The 22,415-nt window shown below is 37.3% G+C and overlaps 2 protein-coding genes across 3 annotated transcripts in view; both read left to right on the top strand.

Moving 5' to 3' along the window:
* Positions 1-22,369, top strand: part of LOC129425929 (putative ferric-chelate reductase 1) — a 27,948-nt gene extending 5,579 nt beyond the window's left edge. Inside the window, exons 10-15 of one of the 2 annotated variants that reach the window (XM_073863682.1) lie at positions 20,555-20,670; positions 21,261-21,347; positions 21,521-21,612; positions 21,686-21,744; positions 21,826-21,960; positions 22,074-22,369. In XM_073863682.1, the coding sequence (XP_073719783.1) occupies positions 20,555-20,670; positions 21,261-21,347; positions 21,521-21,612; positions 21,686-21,744; positions 21,826-21,960; positions 22,074-22,186 (602 nt within the window). In that variant the 3' untranslated portion in view covers positions 22,187-22,369. Of the gene's footprint in view, positions 1-105; positions 193-407; positions 500-572; positions 632-724; positions 860-968; positions 995-1,107; positions 2,136-20,554; positions 20,671-21,260; positions 21,348-21,520; positions 21,613-21,685; positions 21,745-21,825; positions 21,961-22,073 lie in introns of those variants that run through there. The other variant, XM_073863683.1, reaches the window with a different exon arrangement.
* LOC141362035 (putative ferric-chelate reductase 1) lies at positions 11,832-13,520 on the top strand. The gene is made up of 4 exons (XM_073863684.1): positions 11,832-11,976; positions 12,728-12,825; positions 12,913-13,105; positions 13,219-13,520. Exons 1-4 carry the CDS (start codon positions 11,965-11,967, stop codon positions 13,438-13,440), a joined length of 525 nt encoding a protein of 174 aa, XP_073719785.1. The 5' UTR covers positions 11,832-11,964; the 3' UTR covers positions 13,441-13,520.
* Positions 22,370-22,415: the final 46 nt, after the last annotated feature.

The following is a 22,415-nucleotide window of genomic DNA, read 5'->3' as shown; positions in this document are numbered from 1 at the left end:
ATTATTTGTTTTTATATCTATTTAAATAGAACTGTTAATGATTAATTCCTAAACTACTAAAGAAAATAATAAAAAATGTATAATTTACTATTTCATGTCTCACAGGCTCACGTGATGTTGATGTCCCTGTCGATTATTGCCACAAGTATTGCATTTATAATCATATTTTCTTTTGCCCAGGATTGGGCTGGGGTAAGCAAAGATGCTTTATTATTTATTGTCTATATTTAATAGTATGCCACAATATAGTTAAATTATTTTATCAAAGAATAATTTGTATTTAAACACAAAAATCTACATAAATTACAAAAAATGTCTGATTTTTATTTAATAAACATTGCAAGACAGTGTAAGTCAGAAGTTTCACGTGCATGTAGTCATTATGTCTTGTGCGTTTTTTTTTGTAGGGAGCTCATCCTGTCCTGGGCTGTTTGGTGATGATTCTCTCTTTAATTCAGCCTATGGTGGCAGCTTTACGTTGTGATCCGCAACACGAACGGTAAGAAAACATTAAATTCTTATTAAATGAGAACGAAAAGTTCACGGGTTCACTGTGATATAATCCTCTGCAGGAGATTCATCTTCAACTGGGCTCATTCATTCAACGCTCTGGCTATCAAAGGTCTCGCAGGTACGACATCAACCCCGCTTAGTCCTGTTATCAGACACACCTTACATCCATAAAGAAAACAAAACACAAATCTGATGTATTTATCATTCACAGTGGGAGCGATCTTCACTGGTCTGGCACTTATTGGAGACACACAGGGGTGGATGCTGGGGGTTATGGGAGGTTTCGTGGCATGGGAGGCTCTGTTGTACATCCTTCAAGATTTGCACATGCGTGCCAGGAAAAAAGGTCAATTGCATTTAGCATTATTGTATAAAGAGAGCAATTTTAGGAATTAAAATAATTATTATGAATAAAGTTTATGTTCTTGGTGATGATTTTGTGCCTTATGTTATAGATTCTACCATTTGCTCTTTTGGTATGGTAAGTGGGTCTTTCATTTATAAATTTAGCAAAATACATATCACAGTAATTATTAAGAGTGTAATATTTCATGTACTTTAGCGATATATATTTTTATTTTGTGTAATGAACAGATGAACACTGAAGTGATCCTGCTTGTCCTGTATATATTGGGAAACCTGGCCTTCTTGATAGCACTTCTTGTTGGAATCGGCAGAGCTTAAGAAATCCCAACATGTCACAGAAAACCTTACTGGATTAAAGCTGTTTTTGTCTTTTTATTGTATTATTAACGTTATTATGAACACAAGTTATTTGTTTATTTTCGTCTAAGCCTAAAACATTTCCATTTCTATAGGCCAGTATAATATTAACCCTTTGCATGATGCTTATGTTTTTATTTTATCATTTGTCTGGGTTAATACCAATTAGTGATTTTCTGTCATCATTGTGCTTTTGGGGAAGGGAATGAAGTTTGTGTTGTTTTTAGGATGCCGTCTCTGCAATGACTGCACTGAACTGATAGATGCTCTTTGACATGACGTACAATAGTAAACATTAAGAGACTGTCAGTCTTCCACAAGAACAGTCAGGAAATAAGTTCCCCATTTTTTTTAAGTTAGCTAATTATTTTGGTTTAGAGAGTGAGGATTGTAATAAATTATTAATAGTAAATGCATCCAATATTTTTATACATTTTTATACAAAATTCACTTAAATAAAAACGTGTATGTATGTCTATGCTGCCAAAATTGTTGTCAAATGGAAAACACTTTTTTGTCAAAAGACTTGAAATCATTGCTATATTAAAGAGTTTTTATGTGATCAAATGTGACAAAACCTATCACTAGATGGCAGTATCATAAAATATTTTTTTTGCTGAGTTATTTTCAACCCATTGTTGGGTCAGCCTTTTTTTTAAATGAACCCAGAAAATGTTTAAATTTGACCCAACACCGAGTTAAAAATAACCCAGCCTTATTTTAGAGTGTATAACATTTTTACTGTATATTTTCAAACAGTGTATATAAGGAATAATCAAGAACTCTGAACCTGATGTTTATTCTTACATGCTATGAAAAAATAAACTAAATGTAAATGTGTTTACTTGCAGCGCTGCGTAATATAAAAAAATATTTAAATAAAAAATTGAACACGGAGTGTATTGCAATTTTTTTGCAGATCTTTAATTATATAGACTGCTATGTCCACAAGCTTTTATCACAGTAGTGGCCCCTAGCGGTGTCATTTAGCTACAAGAGTGCTACAGACCAACCTTCCCAATCCGAATGTATAGCCTACTTAACGTTTCAGGAGACACGTACAGTGGCGGATTTAACAAATTGGGGGCACAAGGCGAAGGAATGTATGGGGTCGCCATCCGATCTTTAAAAGAGAAAAAAAATTGTTTTACTCCAAAATGAAGATGGAGAGCAGAGAACACACAAAGTGTAGCACTACACAAACTAATAGTCACAATGGAACCCAATTGGAGAGTAAGGGGCCAGTCACACCAAAAGCGCTTTAAACGCTTGCAAACGCAAGGCGCGACACACTGCCTTTTTAAAAAAAAGAGCAGTGCGACGCGGCTTTTCATATTGCTAAGCACCCACCGAGTCAGCTGTCTTGTCAATCAAATATTGAAGGGTGAACACTCTTTTGCTGTTAACTGTCATATTAGCAGAAACTTTAAAAAGAGGACGCTTGCTCTGACCTTGTTTGAGGATGAGAGGTGCACAAACACACAGGAGAGAGTGAGTGAGTGGAGTCCGGTTCTTCAAAGCAACTGTAAACTTCCCTCACCACAACGTAAGGCCCGCATCTCCCCTGATTCGATTGGACAATGGAAGACGCGAATGACGTCAGGCGCTTTTCCGCTCTCAGCACTCCTTCAAAAACGCGTGCGCGGCAGGCGGCAAAAAAAACCGCAAGGCGCTCGGCGCGCATAAACAGCGCGCAAACGCGCCCTGCCCATAGAATATCATTCAAAAAAGGCGCCTGCAACTGCCATAAACGCTTTTGGTGTGACTGCAGCTAAATGGGGCAGAATTTTTTTTTAAATCTGATGCTGCACAAAAACTAACAATGCATCAAAATCAATGTTGTTACTAATCTTTCACATGCCCAAGACTGATAAAAGGTTAAAAAATCCAGTCCAGAATCACTTTTTATATTGAAAATAAGTAATTGTGTGTGTTTTCCACAAATCAGTTTTAAGTTAGTTTTTTTTTAATAATTGGCAATTAAATATTAAAAAACTGAGGTTGATTAACACATTTTGGCAAAAAAGTTTGAAATCAAATATTTATCAGATTTTTACAGCAGTTTAATTTAGTAAATTTGCCCACAGTATTGTTGAGTTTTTGAAACATTTTCAAAGCATTTTCTCAAAATATGTGTCAAAATAAGATGTCACCAAAAATCATTCCATTTGCTGAAACACAAAGTTGTGGCCAAATTAAGACTCAACAGCACCCCATAGTGGAGGAAAACATACCCAACATAAAGCCGAAAGTATACTAGGGACGTCCGCGTATGCGCGCCGTCCGCATGACGTCATTTTCGTCATCAGGAGGGTCCGCGGACGGGCAGCCCAAAATTTGAGACCGCGCGGACAGTGCGCGTACAGTCCGCGTACGACAGCGCATGCTCGTGAAAATATTTAGACAGGACACTCCACTATAAACAATTATACAAAGGAAATAGACAGCATTTGCACACACACTATCGTTTTTCTTCTTTAACTTTTACTTCTTCCAAGAACAGAAAGCTGTGGAGCATGTTTGTTTGATTCCTGACTTTGTTGTCTTGTTGTTTGTTCTAAACTGTGTTTGCAATGGTGGATCAGGTACTTTTCTTCACCTATCCTGATGTTTTAATGTACTGTAAATGTCTCCAAATCAGTGATGCCCTGACAGCCTGTTAGACTAATAATTTGAAAAAGAAATCATTTGTATTGCGTATAGTGTCGAACGCGGCCATCCGCGTGTAGCCGCGGGGACTATACTCGGAAAGCTGCGCGGACGCGTAAAAAAGTATACCCGGGCCTTTAGGGTTAATTCGTTTTTTCTGTTATTTACTTCAGCACAAAATCATTTTTTCAGTGAAGGGTTAGGGCTATTAGCAGACCTAGGCGATCGACTCACCAAAGCCCCATCATCGCTTATTTCTTTTATTTGAGCCGCTTGGGTAGATCGTTTCATTTTCGCATTTATATTTCTTTTAATTCGTCTCTGTTGTGTACTTTCCCAGTCCTCCTCTCACTCTGTATTTATCTTGCGCGCACCACGCACCGTTACGGACTAGTCCATTTCATTGTGAAAGAAGGGGTTGTATTTGTGTAGTGACATAACTGGACATTTTAAAGGTCACGTTCTTCCTGATACCATTTTTTAAACCCTAGTTAGTGTATAATGTTGCTATAATAGCATAAATAATACCTGTAAAATGATAAAGCTCAAAGTTCACTGCCAGGCAATATATTTTCTTCAATAGAATTCCTCTTTAAAAGCCTACAACGAACGGTCGGTTTCTATAGCCCTCTATTTCCTGCTTTAATGATGTCAGTAAAACAGTTCGTTGACTAAACTCCGCCCACAGGAATACGTCAGTCGCCAGCTTTGGCTCAAACGTAAGCTAAGCTGCTATCGAATCACAGCACACTAAACAAACTACACAATCAGAACTTGTTACGTATTTCTGAAGGAGGGACTTCACATAACAAGAAAGACATCAGCCTGTTTTGAGGACAGTGAAAACAGCGCTATACAGATAAGTAAATTGTGTGAAAAATACCGCGTTTTTTACACGTGAAACATGAACACGTGTTATATTGCCCACTATAAACACAATCAAAGCTTCAAAATCACAGACAGAACGGGACCTTTAACTACTACTTTAAAGTTTCAATGTATTTTTAAGAATATTTATACAATTTACCAAGCTTTTAAAGTGTTCATGATGATAAGGGTTTATATATTTATTTATTAGGTTGATGGGGGCCCCTCTACTATGACCGCTGGTAGGGGGCCCCATGCTTTATACCAGATATATGCATGCAAATCCTATTTAGTTGTTTAAGCAAAACCAATGACTTTAAAAGACAAGTTTATTCATTATTCATTCATTCTATGCGTAATTGTGCATCAGTGTCTGTAATGTGTGCTGTAGATGCCACACTTTTAGGAATCTTATCCAAGCTGTAGTGGCATTCATAAGGGCCAGGGTGGCACTGGCCCACTCAGATTGACAGCCGGCCCACCCAGTCAGAAGAGACACAAACTTTTTGTGGAAAAGCAGAAAAAAATCATGCATAAATAATAATAACCTCTCTAATAATAATCGCTCAAATACGCATCATTTAGAAATAACTATTTAGAGTTTTATAATTTGTTTCTAAACCTTGCAAATGTTTACATTCAAGCCATTTTAAACAATTTGAGCGCAATGAGATGTTAAGTGAGCTGTTTTCTGTGCGCACAGACGCACACACAGTACACAAATGGACACACACTAATCCGCGCAACCTCGGAGACGCGCATTTCAAAAAGCACATCTCTCCTTGCTTAACAGATAACATAAACGCAAATTTATCTCCAAATACCAGAAATGGCTAAAAAAACAGCCAGTTATGTCTTAAAGTAAACGCAAACAGTTCAAAAAGAAATCAGATGTGTGTCATGGATTTTAAGTGGCAATATATCCACAAAAAATCTGCTTATATTTTGTGTCATTATCAACAATGGATAAAAGGAAACTTCAATAGCTTTAAAAAGATTAATTAAAACCCATTATTTGGGTCATTTTAACCCAGCAATGTGCTCTGTCCAAAAGTTACCCAGCCCTGGGTTAAAAACAAACCAACATTTTTTAATGATGAAGACAGTGTCATTATTTGATTCCATTTATGTCCCTAAATTCTAGATCTTCATTTATTTGTAACTTTGTTCTTTTCTATTATTCGGTTATAATTTCTTGATTGGTCCTTATTTTATTTTGCGTATTTCCCTTTTTTGCTGATCTGAAAATTATTCGATCTATGATTTAAAAAACTTAATGTAATTCGTACTGTGTAAAATTATGTAATTTGAGAGTAGGCATTGGTCAACCCTATTTCACCAAGGTCCACTCAGTTGAAAATTCCTGACCTCGCCACTGGGCTAGTCGAACTGGTCAGTCGTATCTGACATTGTGAAACTGTGACCACAAACTTTATTAACAATTTGTATAATTCGCGCCGCTAGAGGGCTCCAGATCAAATCAATAACAATGACGTAGATTAATGATGCTCTGAAGCAGCGTGGACTGATGGGATTTGTTGTCTTTAACTCAAACGCTGATGCCCATCAATCAGACGGGAACAAGAAATCATGTTACACATGAGGTAAAGTAATCAAGTTTTATAAATGTTTGATGACATCGTTTTTTTTTTCATTATGTAAGGTTTCATGTAATGTTCAAAACGCAATTGTTAGTCATAGATGTTACAATATTAGTCCAATATGATGGTTTGTTAACCCAGCACAGAATTAAGTGGTCAGATAAAAAAACTTACCATAAAAAAGCGAGTGGCCCGACAGACGCTATTACTTTCACATTTGTCCACGACACTGTTAGTGTTACAGTCTATGGTTATCATGTGGTTTTTACGTCAGTACCTTTACGGTAACGTAGATATAACGTTATTTACAGGCGACTGCACTGCCCCGTGTCACTGTTTAGGGCAGCGATTTTCTCATAATTTACAAGTAATTGAAAACATTATAGATATTGTTAGTAATCAGCTGGACAAAATATATAACACCGGACTAGTGCTTTTTGGATATTTTACTGCAAATATCTTACAAATTGTACCTGAATGAAAGGCATCAGCTATGCGTTCACAAAAGTATGTTTCAGTGTGTTGACACAAACGACTTTATTTGAAAGTTTCAATACAAGTCGTTAGAAAAGAAATGCGTAGTGATGTCATTTCTTAATTACATCAGGAACCGAAGAATCGGCTTTTCATACCGGTTCAACCTCCAATGTTATTACTGGAGGGCACCTGTCCTGCATATTTTAGTTCTAGCACGTAGCACCACTCCAACACACCTGCCTCTAATTTTTAGGTAGCCCTGAACTTGATTAGCTGGTTCAGGTGTGCCTGATTGGGGTTGAAACTTAAAACTACAGGTCAGATGCCCTCAAGGAACGGGGTTGGAGACCCATGCTTTAAATAATCAAAAAATTATGCTTTAAGTTTCTGGTTTGTGCTTAAAACTTTAGCTGACCAATTATAAATACAGTTAATGTCCTCTAAAAAGATACAGCATGTACTTTTAAAATTTTAAATATCTTACAGACCCAGTTGTAGTTATAAAGATTATTATCATTAATAATGTTTGCGTATTATTATTATTATTATATGGAGATCATTATATAATAGGCTAATAAAATACTTTTTCCAAATTTAGATATGTAAACAAAATGAAATGATGTGAATGTCAGACTGAAAAATGTGAAGTGTCATTTTTTACTAATGGTTTTGCCTGCCGGATGAAGCCGCAGGTCACTATCGTCACCGCACAAAGCGTGAGGTGAATAGTCAGATATTATATAGATAACAGGTAGATAAAGAGATGTAGGGATAATGGAGCAAGGGGAAGTACACAGAGAGCACAACTTAAAAATGACCTCATAGCCATAATAACATTTGAAGTTTAATTTCAAATATGTAAAGCCAACATGAGTTATAATGGAGATTTAAAAAATTCCTCATTTATTCTTTACCAGTCAGATATACTGTTTGTAGAAAGATGGACATTGAGCGCTCTTTAGATTTTAGGCGTGGTCCATTGCTACGGTTCTGGATGCCCATGATCTGTGATGGTCAAAAAAAGATCCTGTTGATCTCATCTGCCTAGAATAGTCCAAAATAAATGGTTTTACAATCACAATCTTCTCCTGGAACTCTTAAACTGATAAAACTGAGGCATCAGACTTGTACCATGTTTTACTTTGGCCAAAATACATATAAAGTGTGCAACAAAGTGATTTTCAGGAGTGTTTGTTTGTTAGCAAACAGCCTGTTTGTGAAATTAAACAGCGTGACCGTCAAAGACATGAATGTGGATTTCAGAGTTGAATAAAACTGTTATAATCTTTATTCAAAATGCTACAAAACTGTATCTTTTTCTGTCTGGGGTACCTTTGGGGTGGTACCCTCAAAGGTACCTTTTTGTACCTTTATGCATATACATACAACAAATTGAAATGTTGTACATTTTGGGGTACAATATTATACCCTATTGTGCACCTTAAAGAGACATTCCACTTTTTTTGAAAATATGCTCATTTTCCAGCTCCCCTAGAGTTAAACATTTGATTCTTACCGTTTTGGAATCCTTTCAGCTGATCTCCGGGTCTGGCACTAGCGTTGCCACCCGTCCTGGTTTTCCCGGGATTGTTCTCTTTTTCGAGTCACAGTCCCGGAAAAAGTATATTCTTTCCCGGGACACGAATTGTCCCGGTTTTTTGTGAAAATGAACTTTTAAAGCAGAATTTCCTGGTTTCAAATTAAAGTGTTTCCTTCCACTGTTTCTGTGTTCATCCAATCCTGTGTCTGTAACCGGGTAAAATAGAACAGGTAACACAGTGGATTGGCCAGGCGTTTACTTTTATTTGATTGGAAGCTCAACTTATCGCCTAGCAACTACCTATGCTGTCGGTTGGTCGCGCTCGTCGCATCCACAGATTCCACACACACATCCTGGATGAAATAGTTTGCTAGTCAGCTTTTAAAACGATCAATGGGGTTGGTCAAAGCTGAACTTCAAGTTAGATTAAACTTTAAATGATCATGCTTGTCGTTTAAAGCATTCATTGAGGGATAGCCGAGACTTCTGCAGGCAGCAAAAAGGAATGAGAAATACACATAGAAAAAGAGGTGAGAAATGTCAGTTTTAGGTTGCCCAAATTTACTAAGTTAACAAAAACAAAAAGTTGTTTATAATCTATTATAATACATGTAATCATGTTTTAATTGCTAAAGAATATATCCCTATATTTGTACAAATTATTATATTTCATAATAGATTATATTATGCAGTATATGTTTACACAATGTTTATACAAAAATGTATTTAATGTATGTATTTAATGTAGAAAGGAGTCCAGAGTGAGTGCATCTACTTCAGGGAAAGCATCTACGTCAGGACAAATATAGGTTAGAGAGGGAATAGAGTCCTACAACTGTTAACATAGTATATTTGCAAATATTAGTTGATCCCCCCCTCCAAAAAACAAAACAAAAATAAGTGTCCCGGTTTTTCACAAATCAAAGGTGGCAACCCTATCTGGCACTAGCACTTTTAGCATAGCTTAGCACAATTCATTGAATCTGATTAGACCATTAGCATTGCACCTAAAAAAATAACCAAAGAGTTTAGATATTTTAAAACTTGACTCTTCTGTAGTTACATCGTGTACTACCGACAGAAAATTAAAAGTTTCGATTTTCTAGGCCAATATGGCTAGGAACTACATACTCTCAAACTGGCGTAATAATTCAGGCAGTGTGTAATATCACTACATGATGTAACTACAGAAGAGTCAAGTTTTAAATAGGAAAAATAATAAAACTCTTTGGTTATTTTTTAGCATGATGCTAATGGTCTAATCAGATTCAATTGATTGTACTAAGCTATGCTAAAAGTGCTAGCCCCAGACCCGGAGATCAGCTGAATGGATTTCAAAAAATCAAATGTTTAACTAGGGGTGCTGGAAAATGTGCATATTTTCAAAAAAAAGTGGAATGTCCCTTTAAGGAACAATTTTGTACCACACTGTAAAAAAAATCCGTAATTTTTTTTTAAATGTTGGCAGCTGGGGTGCCGGAAAAATACCGTAAAATAACTGGCACAATAAATTACAGAAATTTTCCGTAATACAAAAACACAGTTTTTTTTCTGTAATTTTACCTTAAATTTTAGGGGTACAAAACAGTTAACTGTACCTTTAAAGGTACACAACAGATCCTTTAGGTACAGTAATGTACCCCAAATGGTACAACATTATATTATGTTATGTATACCCGTAAGGGTACAAATCAGTAACTTAGGGCAGTGGTTCTCAAACTTTTTCTGCATGCGGCCCCCCTTATGTACGGTGCATTCCTTCGCGGCCCCCCAAAGAAAATTTATGACAAAAAACTGTTCTAAAATTTAACATTTCAATTAAACAAAACATATTAAGTTATAAAAAGTAGTGCTGTTGGTTAGTAGCCTTATTTTTTTAGGTTTAATTACACAGAATTCATGATAAATTAATGTATTTTATAAAATGTCAGAAAATTGGGGCCCCCTGGCACCATCTCGCAGCCCCACTGAGGGCCCCAGACCCGAGTTTGAGAACCATTGACTTAGGGCAGTGTTTTCCAATCCTGGTCCTCGGGCACCCCCTCCCAGAAAGTTTTAGATGTCTCCTTATTTAAAACACCTGATTCGACTCATCAGCCTCCTTCCAAAATGGTAAACATGTGTCCCTAACAAGCTGATGAGTTAAATCAGGTGTGTTAAATAAGGAGACATCTAAAACTTTCTGGGAGGGGGTGCCCGAGGACCAGGGTTGGGAAACACTAGCCGTTTCTCAATGTCAAGGATACTTCCTTGGCAGGACTAGTCCTTACAAGTCACTTCCTTCAGAGGCTAGGCGAGCCTCCTTTTAAGCATTGGGAGAACACGTTTAATGGAACAGGCTAGCAAGTGCACGTCATTGCGTGATTGAAAGGTGTGCTTTCGGTGCTGCACGCATAGGATTGTGGGTGATTTCAGCGCGTGAAGAGCGCGAAGGATACACATATGCATCCTTTCCTGTATATGGGATATTTCTTGACGAAGGACTCGGCTGAAATTTCGAGGATCCTCGACATTTGAACGGTCCTTTGACGGAAGTCGAAGACGTAGCATCCTCGAAATTCTGGCTTCCGAGGATCCTTCCTTGAGATTGAGAAACGGCTACTGACTTAGGGTACCAGCCCAGTGACAGAAAAGGTACAATTTGGAGCCTTTATGGTGGCAGAGTCCCAGGCTTTATGTGGAGGCTCATGCCTTGTTTATTGTGGCATGTGCCTCCGGTGTCTTGTCATTTGTCCCCGCCCCCTCGTTTTCCTGCTTATTAGTGATCATTGGTTTTCTCCCATCACCTGTTCCCGCTCGTTATCTTGTTTGGTTTTTTCTATTTAATATCATTGTATCCTTAGTTCTGTGCAGGTTCATTGTGTTCTGTTCTCGTGTTGCGTGTACGTTTCTAGTCTAGTTACCAAGTCAAGTTTTAGTGTTATTTGTCAGAGTTATATGTTTCATGTTGTGTACCCCCTTGTGGGTTTTGTTTTGTCTAAATAAAGTGTTTTCTGTTTTTCCCCCGACATTGTTTGCATCTGGGTTCATTCGTACTCTAATTCTCACACATATGTATGACTAGAACTGGTTTGACCCTTTCAAAAAGTACACCTTTGCACCTAAAGAGTTCATATTAGTCCCTCAAACACACATATCTGTTTACCTAAATGGTGCATATTAGGACCTTTTAAAAGGTCAGATTTTAATGGGGGTGGAATGCAGGCAGATGGGTTAAACTCCTCCGAGTTAATTAATACCCTAAGGTGTATGTCAGGGTTCCCCAAATCTTACCCTGGAGGGCCGGAGCACTACAGAGTTTGGGTTTGAGGCAGAGATAACTGCATTGTGAGCCAAACACATCGGAGTACACACGGATGTTTTACGAAGAAATTGTTGTTTTACATTTTTTTTATGTTGATATATGTTACGCTGTTTGTAAGATGTTGTTGTATATCCTTCTGTCCGCTTGTGTTGGAACTGTGCACATGTATCCTGGTGGACAAGTCAGCGGTGTTTGTTCAGATATGGTACCAAGTCACTCGTCTTCATCTGCTCAGACCAGCAGCTCTCCGTACACGATTACCGCCACGCCGACCAGCTTCAAGGGTGGCGATGAAATCACAGGTGCGTGTGAGCTTTACTGAAATTGTTTCGCACGCGTGTGTTTTTTAGCAGTGTCTAAAACTAGTCTAAAACTATGATTTTACTACAAAACATGGTTCGTAAGGTTATGTAGCCCATTTAGTAGGCTTTGGTTTAATAACTTGTATACAGTATTTATATTTCTCGTGTTTGTTAAAGATTTTAAACCAAATGCGTAGGTTTGAGTTTTTGAAATAGTTTTTCGTGACAGTTTTTTTAATTAAAAAACTTTATCATCTTATACATTTTTAATCAGAGTTCTGAGCAAAATGAGCACTTTCAATAGCTAAAATTATTTTAATAAATAGAGTGAACTAGCCTGAGAAAAATAGCCTACTTTTTCTGAATGTTCGCTGTCCTGTCCAACATACTTAAAACATTTTAAGAATTCAAACCTACACATTTGGATCAAAAACCTTTTAAAAACATGTGGCACATCAAAAGTTGTGCAGAGCTTTAATCTATGCAAAAAGTTTCATGATGACACTGTGTTTTTTTTTTTAGTAACACTAAGCGGATCAGTAAATTTTAAAGGCTTCATGTTACAAGCATATAAAGCGGGAATGAACACACCGATCGGCACCTTCACCGTGACAAACAATCAAGCACAAGGACTCACCTGCTTCGGAGTGGCTGTGAGTTTATGTACATAATTATAGCATGATTATGAAACAAAGAAAGTCAAAGTCAAAGAATGCATTAAAATTATTTATTTTGTTTTATGTTTATTCAGAATAGTGCAGTTTCTCAAACATCAAAAAGTGGAAAACCGTCAATTCAAGTTAAATGGAAGGCCCCTACATCTGGACAGCTCAGCAATGTAGAGTTCCGGTATACATTTGACTCTCATTTTATTCAATGATTTATTTAATTTCATACTTGATTTTATTTTTTAAATAAAACATGTTTTTGTTCCAGTGCCACGTTTGTTCAAGCTTTATCAACTTTTTGGGTGGGTGTGAAGAGCTCTGCTATAACATACACAAGCACATCGACACCTCTTACTGCAGCCCCAAACATAAGCATTTCTAAACCAACATCGACTCTTACTGCAGCCCCAAACATAAGCATTTCTAAACCAGCATCAACACCGGTAACTGCAGCCCCGACCGTAAGCATTTCTAAGCCAACACAAACAGGAAGTACATCAAATATATGTATCTGCTTTTTTTAGGCTGGTTATTTCTATATTCGTGTTTACTCGACTCATTCTGTATGTTTTAGGTATCTACATCGAATTCTGGGTGTGGGGTCAGCAAAGTCTGTTTCAGTCAGCCTGACAACTGCGACCCAATTACCAACACTGCCTGTTACTTCATGTCGGTTCAGTCGTCATCCAGCCAATCAGAAATGCAGGTGCAAATAGTCGGCCCAGGTAGCGGATACGTCGCGATTGGGTTCTCCGATGACCAAGAAATGGTATGTTTTCTATCAACTGCATGTTAGCCAGTGGCGTACACACACCTCCTCAGGGGCAGGGGCTGACGGACTAAAAAGAGCCCAGTCTCCTGAAGATGCGTATAAATAGCACGAAGTGTAAAACTCGTGCAATACATACACCAAATTCCACTTTGGCTTGCATATGATACGCCAGTCCTTCCCATTCACTTAAACGGTGCATCTTTTTTTGTCGTTTTATTTATTGGTTTCTCAATTTTTTTGCTATTTTTTACCATTTTCGCTTTGGTTTAGGGTTAGAACAACTTTTTGTTATAAAAATGGCATCCTAACCCAGACCCCAACTCTAACCCCGACTCCAAGCGACCATGGCTTAAATATGGACAAAACATGGAGAAACTTGTATATTAAAGGAACAGTATGTAGGATTGTGGCCAAAACTGGTATTGCAATCACAAAACTTGTGGCTAAAACTGGTACTGCAATCACACAACGTGTGGCCAATACACAAAATGACAACATAAAAATCAGTTGAGGGCTGCAACTCCACTTTTTAAATGACAATATCCTGGTCAGACAACTGTTGTCAGTGATATAAGTATTTGAAATGAAAATGATTTCTTAATGTCTACTGACATATCACGGCCATTTTATGATTAATTGATATAAATTTCTTACATACTGTTCCTTTAAATAACCTCATTAAGCAAATCTAAAATCTAACCCTAAACCCAAGCGAAAATGGTTTAAAAAACAGAAAAAAATGGAGAAACCAATAAATAAAACGACAAAAAAAGATGCACCGTTTAAGTGAATGGGAAGGACTGGCGTATCATATGCAAGCCAAAGTGGAATTTGGCGTATGTATTGCACGAGTTTTACACTTCATGCTATTTATACGCATCTTCAGGAGACTGGGTAGACTAAAAAGGGTATAATAAAGAATTATTACGTTAAATTAATTAAAACAGTGAGTATTAAGTTAATTTTGAGGACTTCATGTTCATGTTGTAAACTTTATTATATGTTATATGTATAAAAGTGTTAGCAATCGTTAAATTAACTGATCTATTTTGGTGCTTTAAATTATTATTACTTTGATTTAAATGTCTCACTTCACCTTCTGTTACAAAAAGAAAGATTTCAATAAGCTTAACCATTTGAAATTATTCCTAAAACCTATTTTTCATAGCTAAAACATACCACTATGTTAGCTTAGCGCACCATCAAAACACGACAAATAGTGGGATTAAAACCGTGTCGATTGTTTTAAATAACCACATGTGAGCTCATGTGGCTTTGGATCGCAAAATAAAACAGAAAATAACACTGCTGCACAGTGCTAAAGGCTATGTCGATAAGCATTGCATTATAGCCTAATAAATATACTGTATTGTTATGAAAATACCCAACATGACTGGAAGACCAACACAGATACACCATATATAATCCCAATCGAGTTTATTGTCTTCTAGTTTTATCCGTCAAAACATCTTTATTTGAATGTTTTTAGCAACAGGGTGGCTATGCCCTTTATAAGGGTGTACATAGTAAAATGGACCCAAGCGGTTCTTCATGTGTCTTGTAATGAACAGGCTATTGTAAATGTAGTAACCAGTGGCTCATATTGCTGCGTTTGGAAGAAAAATTGAATAAATATTACTCATTTATTTAGAAATTTAAAGTAAACATATAACATCACAATATTTTTCCAAACACGCACGCCTTTGAACCAAAAGCCCTAAGGGTATTGTTTTGTGAAGTGCTTTCATGATGACCATGCATGAGATTTTTCTCATTGACAGCGCTGAGGCACATATATTTCATTTTACAGTTATGGACTTCAATTTTCTTTTTCGTTACTTGTAACAAAAATTAGGACATTACTGTCACTATAACTTTGCTAAATAAAACAAAGGTCAAATACAAACGCTTGAGCCTTATCCTGTGTTCACACCAGCCGTTCAAGCAGCAAACTAGACACGATTTTGACGCCTCAAACGCGGCTGGTGTGAACCCACGGTTATCCTGCGTTCCCACCAGCCGCAGTAGTGGCGTCAAGCGCGAGTGATTTCAATCTTAAGTCAATGATAAGACGCGTTGACGTGCGTCTGGAGGTCTCGCGGCGCAAATGAGGCGTTTAGTGCGGTAGACGCGATTCCATCTCATTCGCGCGTCTAGTTCGGGCGCATGGCGCGTATTGAGCATTGCCACTGCAAATGCGTGGGTTGAAAATTTTTAACTTTGGTGGAAAAACACGCCGCGTTAACCAATCAGGAGCTTGCTCTAATAATGACGTGATTACAGGAAGCAAACGCAGAAGCCCCTCCCATGATGCGAATTTCACGTGCGAATGAAGCTAGTAAACTCAAACTGTTCAAGTGCGGTACACATGAATTTGACGCCTCAAACGCGGCTGGTGTAAACCTACGGTGAGACCTTTCTCTTTTATATTAAATAAGTAAACAACAAGAATCAGGCTGCACTAGCGATGCTTCCCATGATCTTTGATCCGTAAGAGGTTTTAAAGGGGCAGTGTGTAAATTTTAGCGGCATCTAGTGGTGAGGTTGCGAATTGCAACCAACGGCATAGTCCACTGCTCACCCCTTGCTTTTGAAACACATAGAGAAGCTACGGTAGCGGTCACCGGACAAACATGTCATCGTCGGAGACAACTTAGTAAAAAAAATAGTTGCTTCTGTAGAAAAATAGTGGAACAAAATGGCGACCTCCATAAGGGGACCCTCTTTGTATGTAGATAAAAAGGTCTCGTTCTAAGGTAATAAACACATAAGAGTTCATTATGAAAGGTCTTTGTACACCCTTGATAATATAGTTTTGTATATTATTTTGCATTTCTGTCAAGAGATCCTTTTAAAAATTACACACTGTACCTTTAATTACATTTTAACATGAACCTAGTACTACACTTAAGCAACATTTATTGATTAATATTAATTTCGAACAAAGCATTACCATGAAATCAAAGATAAAAAAAAATTCAGAATGCAGCTGAAATCGAGTTTTACTAATTAGTTATGCATAATTTGCATGCTGTAGCAACCTTTACAGTAGCAGCATGTAGGATAAATGTATTTCCGTATTAGCTTGTGGCGCTCGCGTAGCTAATTTGAAGACTCGCGGCTAACTGCTGCTTAGTGCTGCAAAGGAAACTCCACCTATTGCTCTTCTTCCGCCAAATGATAAAAATATTTATATAATTTTTTTGTATTATTATTGTTAGTGGCAGTTGTATATAGACGTAATAATCATTATTGTTTACTATTACTGGAGAGGGGCACATTCCATTTTGAGACAAAAGGGGCAGGGGCTTGAGCCCCTATGTCTAGCTATGTGTCTATACACTGTGTAAGGAATAATTGACGATGGCCATTAAATTATTTAAAATTATACCACGGGTCTGTCGAATGCTGCATTCTGATTGGCTGAGAAATGTTCTATGGGTGTTGATTATTTTTCTGTAAAGCGCACACCTAACTTTTCAAAAGTCTTAAAAATAGGCACCAGAGCAATGTTTGTGGTAACCGTGGTATAAGAGGAATAATTGACTCCGGTCCTTTGAATTATTTGAAAATAATGCACACCTGCGGTGTAACCACAGTGGCATTACCACCTTGGTGTGCATTATTTTCTTATAATTCAATGGCCCGCCGTCAATTATTCCTTACATAATGTACACACAAGGTGCTAATGCGGCACGATGCAAAGCAAGTGTGCATCATTTTCAAATAATTCAGAGGACTGGAGTCAATTATTCTTTTAAACTTATTATTAAAAATAAGGCTACTAACCAACAGCACTACTTTGTATAATTTAATATGTTTTGCTTAATTAAAATGTTAAATTTTAGAACAGTTTTTTGTCATACATTTTCTTTGGGGGGCCGCAAAAGAATGCACTGTAAGGGGGGCCGCATCAAGTTTCCTCAACAAACATTCAGCGAAACTATTATGTCGTTCTTATTGCTTGGTCTTTTTTCTCGAGTCATAATACATTCATATAGTTTTACAAAGTGTTTTGTTTCAACTTCAAGGGCAATGATGACATCTATATATGTGGTAAAGACAAGGATGGCGTTCCCCAAGTGCAACGTGCATTTTCCACCGGAAGAAGTGCTCCCAATATTGTCTCACTGGTACTTTAATACTCTTGTGCTCCATTCAAAACTTTTGTTGGATTGTATATCATCATTCATTCACATATATTGTGTTTGATTTATAGGGGAATGTCACTGATATCAAGACAGCGATTACAAATGGAGTGTTGAATTGCTCTTTTACGTCTCGTAACGCCATCAGCACGGCAAGTAGAGCAGCGTCTGGCAGCCAGTACTACCTTATGATCGCGTCTGGACCCAGCAGTCAAGGTTTGTGCTTTTGTAAGAGCCATAAGTGTGTCATGTTCGGTTTTGTAGACACTTAATGCTTCCATTGTGTTTTAATGTAGGTATCACTGCATAATATATACCAGACCACCCAGCCAACAATAGCCGTCATTTGATTGTCTAGGTTTACTATACACTCTATATAATCTGGCTACGAGTAACCATCTTCTAGCCAAAATAAACTTGAATAAGTTTACATGACGTTTTTGTCAATGTATGATATTCCATCATTTTAGCAAAGTCATCAATGATTACAAGGATGATTTTTTGGCTATGTTAAGACATATATTCAATTTTCACCGACAGCATAGACGGCTGTTAGACATCTTTTAAATGCAAAATTGCTTGCTGATTATTTGAATAGCTTTTTCCCCTGTGGCACTGTCAAAGCATTGGCCTACGATTACATGCATGCGTTAGGCAGACATGTTTATCCAAAGCGACCTACAGTGCATTGCAAGCTATACATTTTATCAATGTGTGTACTCCCTGGGAATCAAACCCTTGACCTTTCACACTGCTAACACTATGCTTTACCAACTGAGCTACATGATAATTTATTTAAATTAATGTGAGATACAGTATTGTTCAAAATAATAGCAGTACAATGTGAGTGACTAACCAGAATAATCAAGGTTTTTAGTATATTTTTTTATTGCTACGTGGCAAACAAGTTACCAGTAGGTTCAGTAGATTCTCAGAAAACAAATGAGACCCAGCATTCATGATATGCACGCTCTTAAGGCTGTGCAATTGGGCAATTAGTTGAAAGGGGTGTGTTCAAAAAAATAGCAGTGTGGCATTCAATCACTGAGGTCATCAATTTTGTGAAGAAACAGGTGTGAATCAGGTGGCCCCTATTTAAGGATGAAGCCAACACTTGTTGAACATGCATTTGAAAGCTGAGGAAAATGGGTCGTTCAAGACATTGTTCAGAAGAACAGCGTACTTTGATTAAAAAGTTGATTGGAGAGGGGAAAACCTATAAAGAGGTGCAAAAAATGATAGGCTGTTCAGCTAAAATGATCTCCAATGGAGAGCAAAACCAGAGAGACGTGGAAAAAAACAGAAGACAACCATCAAAATGGATAGAAGAATAACCAGAATGGCAAAGGCTCAGCCAATGATCACCTCCAGGATGATCAAAGACAGTCTGGAGTTACCTGTAAGTACTGTGACAGTTAGAAGACGTCTGTGTGAAGCTAATCTATTTTCAAGAATCCCCCGCAAAGTCCCTCTGTTAAAAAAAAGGCATGTGCAGAAGAGGTTACAATTTGCCAAAGAACACATCAACTGGCCTAAAGAGAAATGGAGGAACATTTTGTGGACTAATGAGAGTAAAATTGTTCTTTTTGGGTCCAAGGGCCACAGGCAGTTTGTGAGACGACCCCCAAACTCTGAATTCAAGCCACAGTACACAGTGAAGACAGTGAAGCATGGAGGTGCAAGCATCATGATATGGGCATGTTTCTCCTACTATGGTGTGGGCCTATTTATCGCATACCAGGGATCATGGATCAGTTTGCATATGTTAAAATACTTGAAGAGGTCATGTTGCCCTATGCTGAAGAGGACATGCCCTTGAAATGGTTGTTTCAACAAGACAATGACCCAAAACACACTAGTAAACGGGCAAAGTCTTGGTTCCAAACCAACAAAATTAATGTTATGGAGTGGCCAGCCCAATCTCCAGACCTTAATCCAATTGAGAACTTGTGGGGTGATATCAAAAATGCTGTTTCTAATGCAAAACCAAGAAATGTGAATGAATTGTGGAATGTTGTTAAAGAATCATGGAGTGGAATAACAGCTGAGAGGTGCCACAAGTTGGTTGACTTCATGCCACACAGATGTCAAGCAGTTTTAAAAAACTGTGGTCATACAACTAAATATTAGTTTAGTGATTCACAGGATTGCTAAATCCCAGAAAAAAAAAAGTTTGTACAAAATTGTTTTGAGTTTGTACAGTCAAAGGTAGACACTGCTATTTTTTTGGACACACCCCTTTCAACTAATTGCCCAATTGCACAGCCTTAAGACCTTGATTATTCTGGTTCGTCACATTGTACTGCTATTATTTTGAACAATACTGTACATGTTTGTCCAACCAATGACAGACCATGAGATCATGATTAAAATATTTTTATTCTGGGTAAATTATTCCTTTAAAGAGCACCTATATTGTCTGAATCACGTTTTTACATTTCCTTTGGAGTGTAAGTGTGTATTAGTTCATGTTAACGATATGCAAAAGGTACAAACCCCAAAGTAAATGATGACGCGAGTTATCGTTTCCAACGTAAATCTATTTTCTTGGACTACAACAAACACATGGATTGTTTGTACAGATTAGTAAAGATTAGCTGGCCAATCAGGGACACGGAGCTTTTCAAATCCATGCGGTTCAGGAAGAGAGTGAAATCTGGAGCTACAAAAATGTACAGTATGTGAAAAATAATGTCTTTTTTAATCATAAACCACGTGGACACATTGTATCATATTAAATACACAAAATAACATTTTTTTTAGCAATGAAATAGGTGCTCTTTAACCGAGGACTTTCTCACATCTAGGTAGCATCCAGGAACACACAAAGACATTCGTCACCCAAGCCAAAGCTGATTTAGTAAATACGACAGTGATCGGCAGTGAAGCATTTCCAGCTATTGTTAAAGCCCACGGTGAGTATATCATGACATAATGACTTTGTTTAACATCATCACTGTTGTGGTCCTGATGTTGCTGTTTTTGTCCAGGTGCCCTGATGCTGATCGCGTGGATGACCACAGGCAGTGTGGGTATGCTCATAGCACGCTATTTAAAGGCAGTCGGCAAAGGGAGTTGCTGTTGTGGTAAAGATTTCTGGTTTTTGGTGAGTTTTGTACATTATTATCGATGTAAAAAAGTAATACATTTATTTATACATTTATTAAGGGAGGAGTAATAAAACATTCAGCTGAACTTCAGCCTCTAGCTTTGGTGAATAACCCCTGCAGTGCCACAGGCCCCCTAGAGGTCACAGAAAACCTACATTGAAGGACAATGTCCTGCCGATGAGACGTGCAAACCAAACAAATCAGCTCATTATTAACGTCAGTTTACACAACCGTGTGTAAACAAACAGCCCAGGTTATGTTGATCTAGTGTAAGGGTGGTCATATTTCTTTGCTTTTCTGTAATATGAATGTTTGCAATTAAGATAAGCAAGATAAGATAAGAATAATAATATAAGATAAGAATAAAACACTCAATAACACCTTGTTTCATTATGCAGCACTTAACAGATCATTGGTCAATGTACGACCAGATAGTTAGAAATCTTATAAAACTTTGAATTATTTGTTTTTATATCTATTTACATTGTATGTGGACTTAAGTATTATAAAGAGCTGTTAATGATTTGTTTACTAAAATACCAAAGAAAACGATAATAATGTATGATTTACATTTCATGTCTCACAGGCTCACGTGATGTTGATGTCCCTGTCGATTATTGCCACAAGTATTGCATTTATAATCATATTTTCTTTTGCCCAGGATTGGGCTGGGGTAAGCAAAGATGCTTTATTATTTATTGTATATATTTAATATTATGCCACATTATAGTTGCATATATTATCAAATAATTCATATTTACATAATAATTTGATAAATATTCCAAGACAGTGTTAGTCAGAAGTTTCACATGCATGTAGTAATTTATGTTTTGTTTTTGTTTGTAGGGAGCTCATCCGGTCCTGGGCTGTTTGGTGATGATTCTCTCTTTAATTCAGCCTATAGTGGCAGCTTTACGCTGTGATCCCCAACACGAACGGTAAGAAAACATTAAATTCTTATTAAATAAGAAAGAAAAGTTCACGGGTTCACTGTGATATAATCCTCTGCAGGAGATTCATCTTCAACTGGGCTCATTCGTTCATCGCTCTGGCTATCAAAGGTCTCGCAGGTACGACGTCAACCGCCCTTAGTCCTGTTATTAGATGTACCCTAAAATAAAACACAAATCTGATGTATTTATCATTCACAGTGGCAGCGATCTTCACTGGTCTGGCACTTATTGGAGACACACAGGGGTGGATGCTGGGGGTTATGGGAGGTTTCGTGGCATGGGAGGCTCTGTTGTACATCTTTCAAGATTTGCACATGCGTGCCACTAAAAAAGGTAAATTGCATTTAGCATTATTGTATAAAGAGACCAATTTTAGGAATTAAAATAATAATTATTTATGAATAAAGTTTATGATCTTGCTGATGATGTTGTCTATATTGTTGTAGATTCTACCATTTGCTGTTTTTGTATGGTAAGTGGGAATTTCATTTATAAATTCAGCAAAATACATATAACAGTAATTATTAAGAGTGTAATATTTCATGTACTTAAGAGATAAATATTTTTAGTTTGTGTAATGAACAGATCAACATTGGAGTGCTCCTGCTTGTCCTGTATATATTGGGAAACCTGGCCTTCTTGATAGCACTTCTTGTTGGAATCGGCAGAGCTTAAGAAAGCCCAACATGCCACAGATAACCTCGCTGGATTAAAACAATGTTTTTGACTTTGGTAACACTTTGCTTGAAGGAGTGTGCGTGGGACTGACATGACACCTTCATAATCAT

The sequence above is a fragment of the Misgurnus anguillicaudatus genome, chromosome 25 (assembly GCF_027580225.2).
Source record: "Misgurnus anguillicaudatus chromosome 25, ASM2758022v2, whole genome shotgun sequence".
Lineage (NCBI taxonomy): Eukaryota > Metazoa > Chordata > Actinopteri > Cypriniformes > Cobitidae > Misgurnus > Misgurnus anguillicaudatus.
The sequence above is the reverse complement of the archived record's forward strand: the minus strand, read 5'-3'. Positions and strand labels throughout refer to the sequence as shown.